General features: G+C 48.6%; 2 protein-coding genes across 16 annotated transcripts in view; one reads left to right on the top strand and one right to left on the bottom strand.

The window, feature by feature from the left end:
- Meis2 (Meis homeobox 2) overlaps positions 1 to 17,274 on the top strand; it is a 411,350-nt gene that overhangs the window by 390,236 nt on the left and 3,840 nt on the right. For 9 of the 14 annotated variants that reach the window (XM_070005731.1, XM_070005727.1, XM_070005732.1 and 6 more), the window contains 2 exons: positions 15,199 to 15,257; positions 17,028 to 17,138. In XM_070005731.1, the coding sequence (XP_069861832.1) occupies positions 15,199 to 15,257; positions 17,028 to 17,138 (170 nt within the window). The remainder of the gene's footprint in view (positions 1 to 15,198; positions 15,258 to 17,027; positions 17,139 to 17,274) is intronic. The other 5 variants (XM_070005729.1, XM_070005736.1, XM_070005730.1 and 2 more) reach the window with 1 other exon arrangement.
- The window catches only part of Cdin1 (CDAN1 interacting nuclease 1), a 207,743-nt gene continuing 190,753 nt past the window's right edge, over positions 285 to 17,274 (bottom strand). The window contains exon 11 of one of the 2 annotated variants that reach the window (XM_070005746.1): positions 285 to 407. In XM_070005746.1, coding sequence (XP_069861847.1) covers positions 383 to 407 — 25 coding nt within the window. In that variant the 3' untranslated portion in view covers positions 285 to 382. The remainder of the gene's footprint in view (positions 408 to 17,274) is intronic. The other variant, XM_070005747.1, reaches the window with a different exon arrangement.

Here is a 17,274-nt window from a genome sequence, read left to right as displayed (position 1 = left end):
GGTGGGTGTAGATGTGGAAACCCCACCACAAATAAGGACACTCCCCCTACAGCCGGGGACGGGGGGGGGGGGGGGGAGGGGCTCCTGTGTGCACACACACTCTACCTACCTATGTGAACAGCGACGTAAGCTTGACAGTTCAGCATGTTTCTGCCTCAGATACTGGGGAGAAGAGCCAATCTTCTGATTAGGAATTTTCAAAGACAAACTTACAAAAGGAAGAAGTAAAGTTTGCATTCCTTTATATATTTAGATATGACAGATTAAAAGCCAAGCAGATGTGCAGAGTGTTTAATCTCTCCCCACCGTGGCAATCTCCAAATGCTTTGATGCTGTCTGCTTGCAAGGCCGGAGACTCTCCCCGATCCAGATTCAGTTGACTTTATACGTGGTACCCATCTCCTCTGCTGTTCAAAAAAAAAAGGAAAAGGAAAAGGAAAAGGTCCCTGCGCCTTATGGTCTCTTTCCTTCATTGTAGAGTTTGCTTTGTTTGATTTTAAAGCTGCCATTATGTGGAAGTGTTGCAGGATAAATAATTGAGAAGAGGGCTCTGCGGGGAGACGGCTTCCCGCCTCCCGGGCCGAGCAGCAGCCTGCTCACCACGGGAGAAGAGGAGAGACAGGAAAGCGACTTTGTAACTCACTTAATTAAATGTATCGTGCAGGATCTACATAGCCACTCCGTGGCTGCTGTGATCTTGGCAGGACTGGGCCTGGTATTCAGCATTTGTTTTGGGCATTGCTCCTCGATCTGGCGTGGACCTAAACTGTACTTGTGTTGAGTTTCATTTTCAAGTAAGGAGAGGTTGCACGTGCAAGTGGAGCCTGGTGCGGTCATGAGGTCTCTCCCTGAGGGCTTCCTCAGTAGTTAACCTACCTTCTACCTACGTTTAACGCAGCAAAGCAAAGAAGAGGTTAAGTGAGCAGAGTGGCTCCAAGCAGGCCCAGTGCTGCTTCCACTGTCTTTGCAGAGGGAAAGCCTAGGCCGGCTCTCCTTTCACCCCCATCATTTCAAGAATTGCTTTGCCAATCCTTCACAGCAAATAGTAATTTTAAGTGGACCAAAACAGAGCTGGGATATTTGCACTTCATGGTAATGATAGAGTAGCCGCGCTCCCTGGAGTCAATAAGCCAACAATTGAGTCATTTTTGCCTCCTGTGAGTGAATCACTGCAGTCAGCCTGAATGACAAAATTGCTTATGGAACCAGAGCCCTTCACTGGGCTGATCTCAGATGGGGACCTGGGCTTCAGAGGGCAGCAGGTGGTTTAACACCGTTGTAAGTAAAAGCTGACTTTGTACCTGGAGGATCTGTACACAAGAAAATGGAACTGATGAGGAGCATTTGAGGTCCCCATCCTCATTTCTTGTCTCTTTCCCCTTCCCTTCTTCTCCTCCTGCCTTCCCCCACACAAGACACACTGGAGCCATGCGAAAGTCCGGGAGCCACACCCCACTTCAGACCCCATGCTTGAAAAATGCACATTGTGATGCATGTGTATTGTGTGTTTAAGGTTGTTATTTAGTTTCTATCAATTACTGTGGAGCAAAAATTTAAACATATGAAAAATACCATAATGATAACATTTTTTGAAAAGTAAAACATTTCAGTGAGCAGGAAATACAAGCCCAAGCATAGGGAGGGTGAGAGAATACTCTAGCTCCAGCTGGGCGTTGGTGGCTCATGCCTGTAATCCTAGCTACTCAGGAGACAGATCTGAGGACGGTGATTGAAACTCAGCCTGGGCAGGAAAGTCTGAGACCACCAAGACGCTGTAAGCAGAGCTGTGGCTCATGTGATAGAGTGCTAGCTTTGAGCAAAAAAAATTCAGGGATGGCATCTAGGCCCTGAGTTCAAGCCCCAGAACTGGCAACCCCCCCCCAAAAAAAAAAAGTCTATCAAATGACCTCTGAGAGATCAAAGGTCTACAGACTCTCTTCAGCCGTCATGTTGTTTTGGGGTGGGTGGAAGGGCCAATGGTCATATTCCACAAGAGTACTGCAATGCCAGCCCTACAAATACTTAGTATCTGAATCTGAAAATGGAAATCAGAAATGGATTCAGAAAATGGAAATCCTATTTGCAAGCTGACAAATGCCTTTAAAATATAATTAATCTTAAGGATCCGAATGCTGCTTCATTTTTTTTGTTGTTTCAAATGAATGGCTCCCAACATTCCAAGTCTTAATAACTTGCTGGAGATTGATTGGTAGTAATTAAGAGATTTGTATTAATCATACTATTAAGCATTGTGACATAATAGCGAGAAAGTGACTTCACTTGTACCTCACTGACTGCCCTATGCCACCGTTATGTGAGCTGAGACTCCTGTTGTACAGGAAAGTTCGCTGGGAGAACCCGCACCCAGAGCACATGCTGGGGAAATAACACCCTTAGGTACCCTGAGAAAAACTATAAGCAGGTTTCCTGTTCTCAGTTCCTTTCCTTTCTCTTTGGAGTCTCCCCATCACGGGGCCCCTCTCTACCCCAGCTGATGCTCAGCACACGCACCGCAGCCCACAGCACCTGCAGCTGCTCAGGTCTTCCCTCTGGCCTCCACATTTCGTTCTAGTCTCTCTCCTGCTGTGCCTGCAGCCCCCAAACTTGGAGAGCCCCAGATGCCGTTCCTTGCTGGACTTTCTTGGCTCCTTCTGCCCAATGGAGTTACGGTGGAGGCCTTCCACTGGGCCTCTGGTCTTCAGCATCAGACACACAGATGACTAGCCAGCCCAGACCCAGGAAGGCAGAGTTACTTCCCGTCTGTGCTCCACCCCAGCCTGGGACGTGGGGACGGGTCCCAGTGTTGACTCACTCATTTGGTCATTCACGCAGCAAACGCTGCACTGAGGATGTTCTGTAGATGGACCTGCCACAGGGCCAGAAGCAAAGAATGAACATGTGCTCTGGAAAGCCAGACAAGTGAGCTGTGACTGCGGCCCGGCGTCAGGGCTGGGCCTGGCCTTGGACGAGGCCAGAGATGTTCTCTGACAGGAGTGTCAAGGGCGGCTGGCAGTGGGGAAAGGCCACCCCTGGGAGAAGGGGTGGGTGTTGGGGGTTCTTGTTAGTAGTGATCGTGTTAAAGTTTGCGACTTGCCTTTTGGTTTATTGACAGATTACCTAATCCTAAAATATTTGTGGCAATTAAACCAAACGCAGTACTAAGTTATTTTTTGATAGACTGTGATGTAAAAAATGTAAATAATTCAGATGCCATGGTTTCTCTTTCTGAAAGTTGCATCACTTTAAGAAATTCTAACAGACATGAAATTTGAATATATTGTTAAAAAAAAATACTTTCAAACTGCAGTGCCCGGTGTTTGCCTCTGTGTCCGTGGAGACTGAGGCTGTAGGTCAAATTCATGTGCAAATTCATGTGTGTTCTCTGTCAGGTGGAGGAGCCATGAACCACCCCCAGGTGCTAAGGTATTTAAGGACTGAAGCGGACAGTGCACACTGCTACCATACTAGGGCCCTTGTGGTTTGTAAAGATACATTTTATGTCTTTTATGATTACATGAGGATGCTAAAAACTCTGCTGCTAATAATGCCATCCCACGGGAAAGACTGAATAGGGTACCTCTGGAGGAGACACAGAATGAGACCTGGCAGTCAATCCCAAGAAAAGTTACTAAGGCAATGTGGAAATTTTATGTAAGATGTGGTGTTGATATCTGAAGCTTGTAGCTAGTAGGACATTGGCTCCGATTCCATTCAGTAATTATTACTGAATTACTATGTTTTAAAGATAATTGTTAGAGGTGTAGGTCTCACATTAGCCTACATCGTATTTAAATTGAGTTGTAAAATGTTGTAAACCTTTGATTTTCACCCATGGGTCCTTTTAGTAAAGGCCAGTATGAGCTGGTGAGTTAGTACTTGGCTTAAATAGAAAAAAAACAAAAAACAACCTAAGATTCTCTGTGTGTTTATGCTGCTTTGTTTGCTGGATCTTTTTCTTGGTATTGCTTGACTTTGTGTTTTAGTCTCATTTTTTTCATATTTTGGGTTGAAGCCACGCTAAAGTTTAACACCTAGGAGATTTCTCACTCATGACTCCCTTTGCAAGTGCTAAAATCTCAGCCTCTCAAGCAAGACACCAAGCTCACAATTTAAAGACGGCATGGTATTGAGCAAGGACCAACCACCTTTCCAAGACGACGTAGGAAGCATCCTTCCTTTACACCGGCCAGAGAGTCCTTCCAAAACTCCTCTCATGCCAGTCTGGTCTGAAGCGGCACCCAGGGGCCGCCCGGCCACAGCAGCACCCCCCTGCTGCCCCAGGGGCTTTGGCCCCGTGAAGCGTAGGGACATTTGTTCCCACCCCAGATTGGGCCAAGTGCTGTATTTTTTACCTTAAAAGCCCATTTAAAAAGAAAAATATCTTTTGAGAGAAGGTACAATCTGGAAGCCATCGCACTTAATGGAGTCCCTTTTAAATGTGACACTTTGTCCCATCAATTTATTCTAAATTAGTTGTCACTACCTAAGGAAGCCCTGCCCCTGATTGTCTTTTGTGCTTGCTTAAAAACACATGGTGTCATGCGCGCACACAGACACACACACCATATATATTTGTATATTTTCATGAGTATATAGTTTCTCACATTCTGGCTTCCTGTGTCTGATGAGAGCCGTTATTAACATGGTTCTTCTCAAGTCTGAAATGGAACACAGGTTGTCACAGCACACCACGTGACACATCTGTCATTATCTAGTCACAGACCGTCTCAGAACTAAGTGGATAGACACTGGACCTCCCAGACACAGGACCATGGACAAAGACTTGGCAGCTGACACCGGCCTGGCCAACCTGCATGGGAGGAAGGACCGAGAGGCGGTGGTGTTTCGGAGGCAGCCAGCTTCCACAGCTGCTGCAGCTGATTGAAGGGTTCTAAGGGGCTAAGACTCATCATTTGCTCTGTCGTGAGGACCAGCGTCTTCTCAGCCCCACGCTGACTGCAACTGGAGCATTGAGCTTCCCCCACCCGGCCACAATAAATGGGAATGAGAAACTGAGTTTCCAATTCTCATCAAGTCCGGGCCGTCACAGGAAAGATCCTCAGCCTTTCATCCGGTTATAGCTTTCTCTCCTTCGCCATCAAAATGCAATGCGAAAGCAACCTCCACACCAAGTGCTCCGTGCGTGTGTTTCTGCCACCTCACCTGCAGCCTGCTCACTTCCCCATTCTGCGCGGGAAGCGGGGGACGTGGCGTGCTCTCCCTTCTTAGCTTCCGGATTCTTCCAGCAGTCCCCTCCCTACATGGCTGTTCGGGGAGTTCGTCTTTGAATACAGTATTTCATCATTCCACCACCCAAGAACTTAGGGATGCCACTTACCCCTCAAGACCGCACCCCTGCACCGTGGACTGAATGTTAGGGACTCTAGACCAAGGCTGGGGGGCGGCGAGTGCTTCCTTCTCCTTCCCTTGCCAGCCTGGACCAGCATTTGAGTTTGAAAACACTCCATTTCCTTTCTTTCCTTCCAGTTATCTATGTTCTTTCAATCTGGCTCTACTTTCTTTCTTCCTCCAAGAAATTAGTTGCTAACGTGTGTGTGTGTGTGTGTGTGTGCATGTGCACGTGTGTGTGGTGCTGGGAATTGAATTTAGGGCTTTGCAAGCTCTCTGCCACACAATTCACCATTGGATTTTTTGAGGCCTTGTCTGAAAATACTTACATAGATTTCCCATGTAGTGGGAGAGACACCTTATGACTCTATATAGTAAGTTCATATTATATGTGAATCTTTGACCTTTTTGAGTATAGGATAAGGAATATAAACTATGACATATGCAGATTATTGTGACCCTTAAAAATTACTCATTCTAAGGGCTCACTGGTGGCTCACACCTGTAATCCCAGCTACTCAGCAGGCTGAGAGCTAAGGTGTGGCTTTTAAGCCAGTCCAGACAGGAGTCCATGAGACTCTTTAATTAACCACCAAAAAGCCCAAAGTGGAGGTATGGTTCAAGTGGTAGAGCACTAGTGTTGAGTGAGAAAATCCAGGGACAATGCTCTGATCCTGAGTTCAAGCTGTAATAGTATCTGTGTGCGCACACACACCTGCCTGCACACTCGTGCGTGTGCGCGCATGTGCACGCACACATTCTAGTTCTAATGAAAACAGATTTTTCCATTATACTTGCTCCTATATGCCTGGCTTTCTTTTCCTTCCCTACTTCCCACCCTGAGCCAGTTTTGGCGGGAGACACTCGGCTCTGGAGGCGATGTCTTCCAACAGGCACGTTCGCTGACTGTGGAGGAGGGAGGTGCTTTTCTAAGTTTTGACTGGCCACAGGTAATAGGGTAAAGCAAGGAAGGATGCTGAGGCAAACCTCTGTTCCTTGGGATCACGAAGGGCGGGAGGACAAAGCCAGCACACAGTGACGGAAGGGAAGCCAGAACTGTCACCGTCCCTTCCTTTCCCTTCATAGCCACCATCTCCAATCCCGACTTTTCTCTTTGACTTAGGTAGTAACATCCATGAAGACCCCAAGTTAACAAGAATGGGTCTCTATCTGTGCTAATGAACCCTGCCCCCCCTCCCCCACAGAGCACCTTGAGGCCCAGCACTGCCCCGTGAGCCCGGCTGCTGGGACGTCTGACCCCACAGACCCTAGAGCAGGCCAGCATGTGGCCTCTGCGGACGCGGCTGCTGACTTCTCTCCCTTCTCGGTTCCACAGGGAAGCTCTGTCAGCGTAGATCAGTGGTGATGGCGTCCACCTTCTGGCACTTCTGATGCTGCATTTTTCTAAAGCCTAGGTGTTACCTGAGCTTGCAATGGTGGAACATAGTACCGACATTACATAAACAGTTTCCATAGATCTGTGGGCTCTCAGACAGAGAGCGCGTGTGCTTTTTGCTCTCTGACGGTGATGCCACTGGAGAGGACACACATTACACGTGGTCACTGTAAGCCGGCGCCACCCAAAATAGAAACTCATTCAGGGTAAGCTGGCTGTCCTCCCCGGCCCTCCAGGGCTGCCGCGGCAAGGCTTCCTTCATACAGGTGTGTTGATGCCCCGGGCTGGCTGGCCACCGTCCATTCCATTTACAGAAGCTGAATTAAACAATAACTATGGCACTGCAAAAAAATGGAGGCTGTGGGGGAAGGGTGAGCTCCAAGGAGACGTCTGAGCTTTGTCGGGCTGAGGAAAGCCCTGCTGCAGTTGTCAGAGCTTGTTGATGTGCTGGGAACGGCACTTTTTTTTTTCGCCTGGATTTTGTGGTTCTGCCTTAGGAAAGAACGTAAAATAGAACGGAAGAACAAAGTCCCACTCTATAAATCAGCAGCTGCTCCTTGCCAGATCAAAGGAGTGACATTTTCGCTCCTGGACTAGTTGTCCACTCGAGGGCTTGACAGGCAGCTAACAGCTGTCCTGCTGGATGGTGCGGGCTGAGCCTGTGTCTCCTTCCGCGCAGATGACAAGCTAATCAGACGCACATCCTCCGCACACGCCTGCGAGTGCACTTTCATCTCTTCAAACATCTCTAATCCACAACTGCTAAATAGCTTGATGCATTTTTGGCAAGCGACTGCTTAGGTGGTTTCCACTGAGAAGTAGAATCTAGAATTAGTGCTTCCAGCAAAGGTGACCAGGAGTGCTAAGAAGATACTAGATTGTAGGTCGGCTGGGATCTTCTCCCCTTAGGGTGATCTGTACATGCCTAGGAACAGAAAGGGAGCCAACTACAAGTGTGTGCAAGTGGTTATCAAGTGACTGGCTGGTTCTCAAGGCCCAGTCAGGCTGTTGTATTCAGAGATGTGAACAGGAATGAGGAGGAATTGGTAATTCTGAAAACGGTAATTCCTACCTTTTACATCGACAGAGTTGCATGAAGCTGTAGATCCATCTTCCCCGTCCACAAAGTTGTTTTCAGAAGCACTGTAAGGTGTGCAGGTATCCAAATGTGGCATTGTAATGTCAGTAGTAAAACTTACAAAGTATTCAGCTTCTAGTTGATTTCCATCAGTAATAAATCACCTACAGGATGAGGCTACATGCTACAGCTGTTATCTATTGACTTGGGTCTTGGACCCTAGATAGGAATACCTTTGTTCGGTGTTTTCAAGTAGCTTTACAAGTGCATGATAAATAGCCATCCATGAATGATCCGGTAGCATTTTGTAAGAGTAAACGAGCTTCAAAACCATAGCCTGCTGTGATGTTTTGTCACATGCCACCGGGTGTGACTGTAGCCATGGAGTAGGGTTCAGTGTTATAGAGGACATAAAAGACAATTCCTCATCTGTGAGAAAGCTTCTCAAATCTCACTTAGAAAACAACTCTACAATTGGCCGTGTGTACCTTGGCCATAGAAGGCTAACAAACTTTCTCCATTCACGAGAGACAGCCGCCAGGAACTATTTCCACAGGACACTCGATTGGCTCCTTCAGGAGGCGCAGGGGGAACATGATGAGTTAAACTGTTATAAATTGGTGTTGACGCAAGTGATTGAAAGACTGTCTAGATCTGAGATGCCCAAAATGTGCAGGGGGTGTATTTATTTTTGTTTTTAAGTGTAAAATTAAAATAAAATAAAATTGTATAGTTTACATGAGTAAGGCAATGAGTCCATTTCCTATCGAACATTGTTACCCGCTCCTTTGTTTTTCCCCAACCATCCCTTCCCTCCCACCTCCTCCAGCCTCCCCAACTCCTGCACTGAAGTTGTGAAGTTCGTTTTCAACCTAGTGTCTTGTACATCTCATTGTTACAGTGGGTCATCCTGTATCCTTATTTCAGCATTTTGTTATTTCCCTTCCCCTCCCCCAATTAGAAAAATGTATATACAAGATGCAGGACACCAGAATCAAATACAGTGAAAACAGGGGTTGTGCCATGGGGGGAAGAACATACAAAAGATACAAAAAAAAAATCACATGGTATAAATATGTTAGAAACAATAGCAAGAAAGAAAAAGAAAACCACTTGTGTCCCTATCTTGGGGTTCATTTCCCTTAACATCATCTTATATGGTCATACATACATAGCTGTTGACCTTTTCTGCTTGTCTGAGACATATACTAGTTATTGTAAATAAGGGAAACCATGGGGCATGTGTATTTTTGTAGCTAAGATTTACAATTAAAAGTTGATCTTTATAGTCAGGTGTGATATCCATGGCTCACGCCTGTAATCCTGGCAACTCAGGAGACTGAGATCTGAGGGTTTCCATTCAAAGCCAGTCTGGGCAGGAGAGCCTGTGAGATTTTTATCTCTAGTTAATTTCCAGAAAGCTAGCGGTGGAGCTGTAGCGCAAGTGGCACAGCGTTAGTCTTGAGCAAAAGGCACTTAGGGCCAGCACCCCGGGCCTGAGTTCAGGCCCTGGACCAGCACCAAAACAAAATGCAACCTTGATCCTTGCAAGTCTCGGCGTTCAGGCACAGTACTAGGGATTTGAATTTTGAATGTACAGCAGCGCTTCTTAAATGCAAAGACGCACAGATCAGCTGGAGGTCTTTTAGCACAGAGATATGGGTGCAGGTGGTGTAGGCACGGAGGCTACTGTGTTCGCTTTTGTGTCTTCACTAAGCGGGAAGGGAAGCTGACCCCGCTGGCTTCAGGAGCACCGCAGCAGGAGCTGGGGAGCCGTTTAGGGAGTGTGTGTCCAGACGCCCCCTGGCTTCTCCCCCTCTCCAGCAGGTGCCTGCGCCAGCGCTCCGCGTCCCCTTCATGGCATTACACTTAATTATAGGTTAAGCTGTGATTTCTGGAAAGACCCTACCATATGGACATATGCTCCTTGTAGGAGTGAAACACATTATTATCCTTTTATCAACCCAGCATGGGTATTGTTAATAGCTACACATCTATTCCTAATTATTACCTATGAGAGAGCAGAGCTCTTTAGCAGCATCAGATAGGAAAATTTTGACTGTAAGCTGATATTTAATGAGTTCTTGCTATTTGCTAGGCACTGCAACAACTATCTCTCTCTTGCTCTCTCTATGGTAATATGATATATGCTACTTAATATATTGTTAATATTATATAATAACCGAATCATAATTACACACACACGCTATTTCTCTCTCAAGCCTCCAAATAATCCAGGCCTACCTATTTCCCTAGTTTGTAGACAGGAAACAAACAGACTTGGGAAGATTAGACTTGCACAAAATTACCCAGCAAGCAAAGGGCAGAAAACATGAGGCCCTTGCCTCTTCTGGTGTTTGTCTATACGTAACTCAAAGGAGGGCATTTCCAGGAAGAACCGATGTGGCTCCCCGGAAGTTGAGGGAAGATCCTGAGAGAACAAAGTAGAAGGCCGCAGAGCTAGACAGGACAGGACTCAAGGCAGATTCGCAAAGCCACGAAAGGTGCATGATTTCACACGTTTAAACGTTGCCAGTTTATCGGTAGATCCTTTGTGTGTGTCAACGTGTGCGCAAACTGACTTGCCGCGTGAGAGTGTGTTCCTAAGTCGCAGACGCGTCCCCTTCTTTCACCTCGCTTGGCTTGCAAGTGTCTGTTGGGGATCCAGCGTGTGGCCCCTAGTGAAACACCTTGGTTTGCGGCCTGACCCAACCATGCATGCGCCCAAGAGCATGCTGGTGACTGCTGAGTCTGTCTAATAATTCCCTGATTGAGCAGTTTCAGCATGTCCTTCTGAGGAAAGCCTACTTGTAACCCCAACTCAGTGCAGAAACACTTGCCTTCTCTTTCCATACATCAGAAAACAAACAGAAACTTGCCAAGTGATTTGCCCGTGCTGAGGACTTATTACGGAAACACCAAGTGGGAGCGAGCTTTGTGGCACCGCGCCCTGCTCCAGGCACGCGATGCTGGGCGGCAAGTGCGCGGGCAGGGCTCCGGCCACCTGGCTGCCTGCACTCCCTGCCCAAACCCAGCCCATCCCAAAGGCAGGCAGCGCTCTGCAGCGCCGGGCAGGGCTGGCTGCTTTCCCGGAGACTCCTGCCCAGACCCAGGAGCTGCTTTCCAGGTGTGGCTGTGATAGTAACTCAGCAAGGAGTAGTTTAGCAGCCATGAAAGGGGGTGCGTGTCGAACCAACCAGCCGTCAAGAATCACACATCTGCTGGTGCTGGTGCTGGTGGCTCACATCTGTAACTTACCCTGGCTACTCAGGAGGCTGAGATCTGAGGATTGAGGTTCAAAGCCAGCTGGGGCAGGAAAGTCCGTGAGATTCTTATCTCCAATAAACCACTGGAAAGCTGGAAGTGGTGCTGTGGCTCAAGCAGTAGAGTGCTCGCCTTGAGCTGAAGAGCTGAGGGACAGCGCCCAGGCCCATAGTTCAAGCCCCACACCAACAACACACATCTTCTACCGGAACTATGCTTTGCGCTAAAAGTATTTGAAAAAAACGGAAGTTTCTCAGACTTCAGTTGTAGGAAACTATGCAATACCAAAAAATGTTTGGATTTTTGAGGGGATGGGGGGAAGAGGAGGCATCGCTCCAGCAGGATAGTAAGGTGAGAGTGATATTTGCCATGTGAGGTAAATTCTTTTAATGTACTAGATTCTTTCTTCTTAATTTTTCACCTCTGAGTTGACTTTAAAAGGTTTCATGATTTTGGATAGTCATTGAATTTATTCCTATAATTAGGTTATTCTAAGGCTAACGTGTTAGTAGATAATTTTTAAGGAACACGCATGCTAATAACGCATTTTCTATTTGAGTGAAGTTAGAGAGCAGCAGACAGTCTTCGTAGGTCCTCTCCAAGATGCTGTGTGAGCCTGGGAAATAACTCACCAGTCAATGAAACGAGTGCACGTCGCGGCCCGCTCTGCAAGGACCCGCAAATGGCGTTCTCTGTAGCCCTTAAAAAACTCCCAGTGAGGGTAACGCAGACTCTCTTTTAAGCAGGATCTGGATCAGGTTCCAGGCTTGCTACCATAGTCTATACTCAGATTATGTCAAAGAACTATTTAAGAAGCTAAGAAGACTTGAAAACTTAGGGTTAAATTGTTTATATACCAATAGAGAAATACATTATATGTCTACAATCTCAAAAATCATCTTACAATGACATTAAAACTTGGGAGGATTTTTTTCATATCCGATACAGATGAGAAACCTCGCAGTCTCTGAGCTGGGAAGAACTTGTGGGAGTTTTCATGAAGGTTGGGTGCAGCAGCTACGTTTTGGTTAGTTGGATGCCTTCAGCAATTTTTCAAATGTTTTAGGTTTGGCAAAGTCCAAAATGTTTTTTGCCAAGACCCTCTTTTCCCCTATTTTTTAAACCCGTGTGAAATTCAAGGATAACTTAATCCATATGTGACTGATTCATTTACACTTAACTCATCAAAATGTTATTTTGTGAGGCCCAGTTAATATCCAAGAGCCCCGCAGAGCCTTTTGAAGATAAGTCTTTTGTCTTTCTACAAGTTGCATTTTTCCATGTGAATGGAGCATGGCCCCCAAAGCAGGGGGGGGGGGGGAATCTGTGGTGACTTTCAAGTCTGCAACTTCATTTTTACATTTAAGTAGAATCAAATCTTGATACTCTGTTTATTCCTTGAGTACTGGAAAGATCATTTGAAAATACGTGTAAGAGGAAGTGGAAAACTCCTCACGTCATGTAGTTCTGTCCATATTACATGGGAAGTTCATTGTAGCAATACTGAAGTTATTCCTCATGTGATTCATTTTGGCGTATGATGTAGATGGCTCCATTTTATAGTCACTGGTGTGTCTTCTAAGGGTGGCCCCCGGGTCACTGGTCTGGGGAAGGTATACTTTCGTATTTCAGTACCAAAATTTTCCTAGAGTCATTAAGGAAATAAGCCAGGGTTTGGGGAGTTAACAATAAAATATATCAGGATTACCAGGAGCTGACAATTGGCAGGACTTGTACGTTCGGAGATTTCTGAAAAGTTGGAGGCCATATGTTTTTGAAATTGTGTGATTTGAAAGAATGTGGTAGAATTCTGAATCTGGCAGGGACTAGCACGATGGATCATAAATATTGTTTGAGAACAAAAATGTAGAGAGATTCAATGGAGCCCATGTGATAAAGCAAAATACCCATAACCCCTCTGGATGTCTGTGTACAGAGCTGCAGACTTACTCGCTGGGAAGGGGGCTGGGAAGGGCGGTGCGTGCACGTATGCATGTATGCATGCGTGCGTGCATGTGTGGGGCTGGTCACCCTCAGGCCCTGGCCGTGGCAGCAGCCTGCAGTGGTGCCGGTCCGGCCGGGAAGAGCACAGAGGCTCGGCTCCGCTCGCCGTCTGTGTGGCTGGGCAGCCTCCGTGGAACCACCTTGTGAGTGGACCCCGTTTTTACTAACCAGGAGTGACCTGTGAGTGAACCTCTAACCTTGCCCATGATGATTTGTTTGAAGGCAGCCTGAATCCTCCAGCTGCAAGCTGCGATCTGAGGAACAGCTCAGGAAGGCAGCGTTGCCCAGATGACAACAGAAAGGAAGCAGAAGGGTGGAATTAAAGGGGAAACTATAGCCAGTAACTGGTTTTACCTAGCAAGTGGGCTATAGTACACAGATGCGCACACACACACACACACACTACACACACACACACTCTCTCTCTCTCTCTCTCTCTCTCTCTCTCTCTCTCTCCTTTCCTAGAAACTTCCAGGCTGTTCCGAGCATCTTTTGGGGTCTTCACTTGAGCCATAGAGAGGTGCACTGCGAAAGCACTGGGGAAGTGTGGAAATGGGCTCCTCTCTTCTGGAAACCTCTGGCTGTTTCTCTGCCGCCCCTGAGGTGGTGTGGGTGGGTGACGCAGCCACACCCCACGTGGCCACCTCTGCTGGCAGGTGCGTGCGGCTGGCCTGCTGTCCCTGTGTGACACGAAACCCCGTGTGCGGGGCTGTGCGCTGAGCGCCCGTGCTAGGAGCTCGCGTGAGGGCTCCGTGAGGATGTTCACCTTAGAAGGAACACAGAGCCGGGCTGCGCCAGTGACTCTCACCTGTCATCTTAGCTGATCAGAAGGCTGAGATCTGAGGATCTTGGTTCAAAGCCAGCCCTTGCGGGGAAGCCCATGAGACTCCTGTGAACCACCAGAAAACTGCATGAGGCACTGTCCCTCAGAGAGCTAAAGCACTAGCCTTGTGCAGAAAGAGCTCAGGGAAAGTGCTCAGACAGAGTTCAAGCCCCATGACCAAGGGGGGGGGGGGGAAGAGCACAAAGCTCCTGAGTAGTAGCGCTCTGTGGCCGTCCAGCCTGAGAGCGCACGTGGTCATCCATTCTTAAGTCTCTGTGTGCTCAGGATGCAGAGCCAGCACGAGGGGGGGGGGGCAGCCCGCAGCGATTCCCTGCCACGCCCAGGGCCTAGAATCTGCCGTGATCCCTAAGCGGGAAAGCACTGGGACCAGGTAGCTCCTAAGTGGTCGAAAATTGTTTTGTTCTTATTAGATTTGGAGAAATAAAGGAGATTTCTTATCAGCTTACTGTTTGCACATGAATATTTGATGGGTATTATTAAACATTAAAGTAACATGAAGTAAGCATTTATGTTTATATTTTCACCAAAATGAGGTCCAGCTTCTCAGACAAGTAACCGCTTCTCCTCTCCATTCCTGAGATTGCATCTCCGCCTGGTCTGAGCGTGCCTGCCCGGCTCAGCTCTCATCCCAACCATGTGTACCTGAGGCTGGGGTTGAGAGGGGGCTGGCTTTATGTCCCCAGCCCCGGGTGTCCCGGCTCAGGCTGCAGAGGCCGCCCCCAGCTGGTTCTGACCCCGGCATGACCCCGAACTTTACAGGCTTAAGCTGCAGGAGTTGCCTAAGAGCAGAAGTCTTTCTGGCCAGCACTTATTACTGCTGTGTTGGTGATAAAACTTCAGACAGCCTAATTGATGGCTCTGCTGACCTAACAATACCTTCTGAACCAGTGCCAGGGCCTGGTCTCCATTTATGGCCAGCTGCAAGGAGGAGCTGTTCCCTCAGGATCGGCCAGGGGACGGCCGCCCAGCCTGTGACCTCTACCCAGACCCCTGCCTGTGCCAGAGGCCGAGCCAGGCTGGAAGGAAGGAAGCTTTCTCCTGGAGACGGCTTGTCCTCCCCAGCTGGGGGGTGGGGGGAGCACAGGGGGCAACTGGGCTGTGCAAACGCTGCCAGAGAAAATGCTTTTAAATCGAAGACGAGGCTTTTCAGCATGCACGCACGTGCGCATGCACACACAGACCTTCTTCTCAGTTCAGCTATTCACGCAGTGTTCTCCACGCAGAGACGGAGGTGGGTGATGAGGCTTCTCTGTTCTGTTTCAGGTTTATTAATGCCAGGAGGAGAATAGTGCAGCCCATGATCGACCAGTCGAATCGAGCAGGCAAGTTGCAAACGGCGTCAGTCCCTACGCGCAGTGCAGGCCTGGCCCTCAAAGTGGAATCACCGAGACTAAGGCAGCCCCCAGGCATTCTGGGAGATTTTTTTTTTTCATCTCCTCAAAAATTTGCTCCAGAAAGCAACTTCACTAATTGGTGCTAATTGGAGATTCTCTCCCCGACTCTCGAGTCTGCTTTTTATTTTCTTTCTGAATTGGTGACTGGGTCCCGGCGTGAGCACCGCAGCTGTGGCCCCGTGGCCCTCACCACCGCGTCCCGGCCCCTGGGTGGGGCGCCCGTGGTCGCTCACCTTTCACCACGCTGGAGTCATGGCGATACACTTGCCGCATGGCCCAGCGGCTCTGCGTTCCACAGCAGCGGCCACGCCGCCGGCCAGCAGAGCGTCACACACATATTACACAGCCACTGGCTAAGACACACCGCACACCCACCCCCCAGGTGCAGTTACCATGCAGTTCCCCCAGAGTCAGCCTGACCTCTCCCCCATCCACGCCTGCTGTCCACCCCCACCCACTCCCTCCCACCTGTCCCCTCGTGTCCATCCACCCCACCTGTCCACTCCTGTCCACTCCCGTCCACCCGCTCCCATGCGTCCGTTCCTGGCCACTTTGCTTTGACGCAGGCGTGTCTGCCCTTGTGGAGAGGTGCTGTTCTCTGTCATAGGGTGACTTCTAACCCTCCCCTCATGGGGTGACTCTCTCACTCACAAGGGCCCTGACTTGCGTAAATACTGACTGTGTTTGTTTGCCAGTTCTGGGGCTTGGACTCAGGACCTGAACACTGTCCCTGAGGGTTTTGTTTATTTTTGGCTCAAGCCTAGTACCACTTGAGCCGCAACTTACACTTCTTACTTTCTGCTAGTTAATTGTAAGTCTCATGGACTTTGCTGTCGGTGTTGCTTTGATCTGGGGATCCTCAGATCTCAACCTCCTGGGTAGTGAGGATTACAGGTGTGAGCTACCAGTGCCTGACTGAAAATTACTCATTCTTTTCTTTTTTTTTTTTTCTTTTGTCGATCCTGGGGCTTGAACTCTGGGCCTGGGCGTTGTCCCTCAGCTCCTCAGCTCAAGGCAAGCGCTCTATCATTTGGACCACAGCGACACTTATGATTTTCTGGAGGTTTATTGGAGATAAGAGTCTCACAGATTTTCCTGCCCAGGCTGGCTTTGAACGATGATCCTCAGATCTCAGCCTTCTGAGTAGCTAGGATTACAGGTGTAAGCCACCGGCTCCTGGCCAAACTACCCATTCTTTAGCATGATTTCCCAACAAAACTGAAATAGCAGCCCCATTACCAGAGGCCAGCAGGCCTAAGATGGAAAGATTTAAAACAACTGAAATAGATAGCTGCCAGGTTTGCACTTTCTTTGGTGTGAGTAAAAAGGCAGATATTCAATTGAATTTGTCTTAAATTTGCAAAATAATACTCAAATTTCATAGGGCATTTTTGCTGTGGAAGTGTTTGTAAGCTCCTTGAGGTGGCAGGGTCACAACCCTCCCCCCGCCCAGCTCAGCTGCTCCTCCCACCACAGCCTCCCCTGACCTGACAGCGGCCACGCCCACGGGGCTGCTGGCGGCCTCGCCCAGAGTGTTTTGTATGTGATTATTCCCGTGCACCGCACACCTGGTTGCGCGCCCCTCGCAGCCCCGTCCCATAGTTGCTGTGACATTTCCTTGCTGCAGAGGGACAGTTGCTGATGGTTTGGTATGTCTTCTCTTCTTTCTCCTCTGTGTCCTCGAATGACTACAATCAGGTTTTCTTCTTGATCCTTCAGTGAGCCAAGGAGCAGCGTATAGCCCTGAGGGCCAGCCCATGGGCAGCTTTGTGCTGGACGGTCAGCAACACATGGGAATCCGGCCTGCAGGTAGGCTTCGCTCCCCCAGCCTCCAGGACGGCCCGTGGGCCGCTCTGCTCTCCTCTGGGGTGGGCCACGCCCGCGCCGCTGGCTGACTTCATTGGGTGGGGGAGAGAAGCCCTCGGCATAGTCACCATTGACTCGC

The sequence above is a fragment of the Dipodomys merriami genome, unplaced genomic scaffold (assembly GCF_024711535.1).
Source record: "Dipodomys merriami isolate MVZ:Mamm:240054 unplaced genomic scaffold, mDipMer1.0.p SCAF_69, whole genome shotgun sequence".
Taxonomy (NCBI): domain Eukaryota; kingdom Metazoa; phylum Chordata; class Mammalia; order Rodentia; family Heteromyidae; genus Dipodomys; species Dipodomys merriami.
The sequence above is the reverse complement of the archived record's forward strand: the minus strand, read 5'-3'. Positions and strand labels throughout refer to the sequence as shown.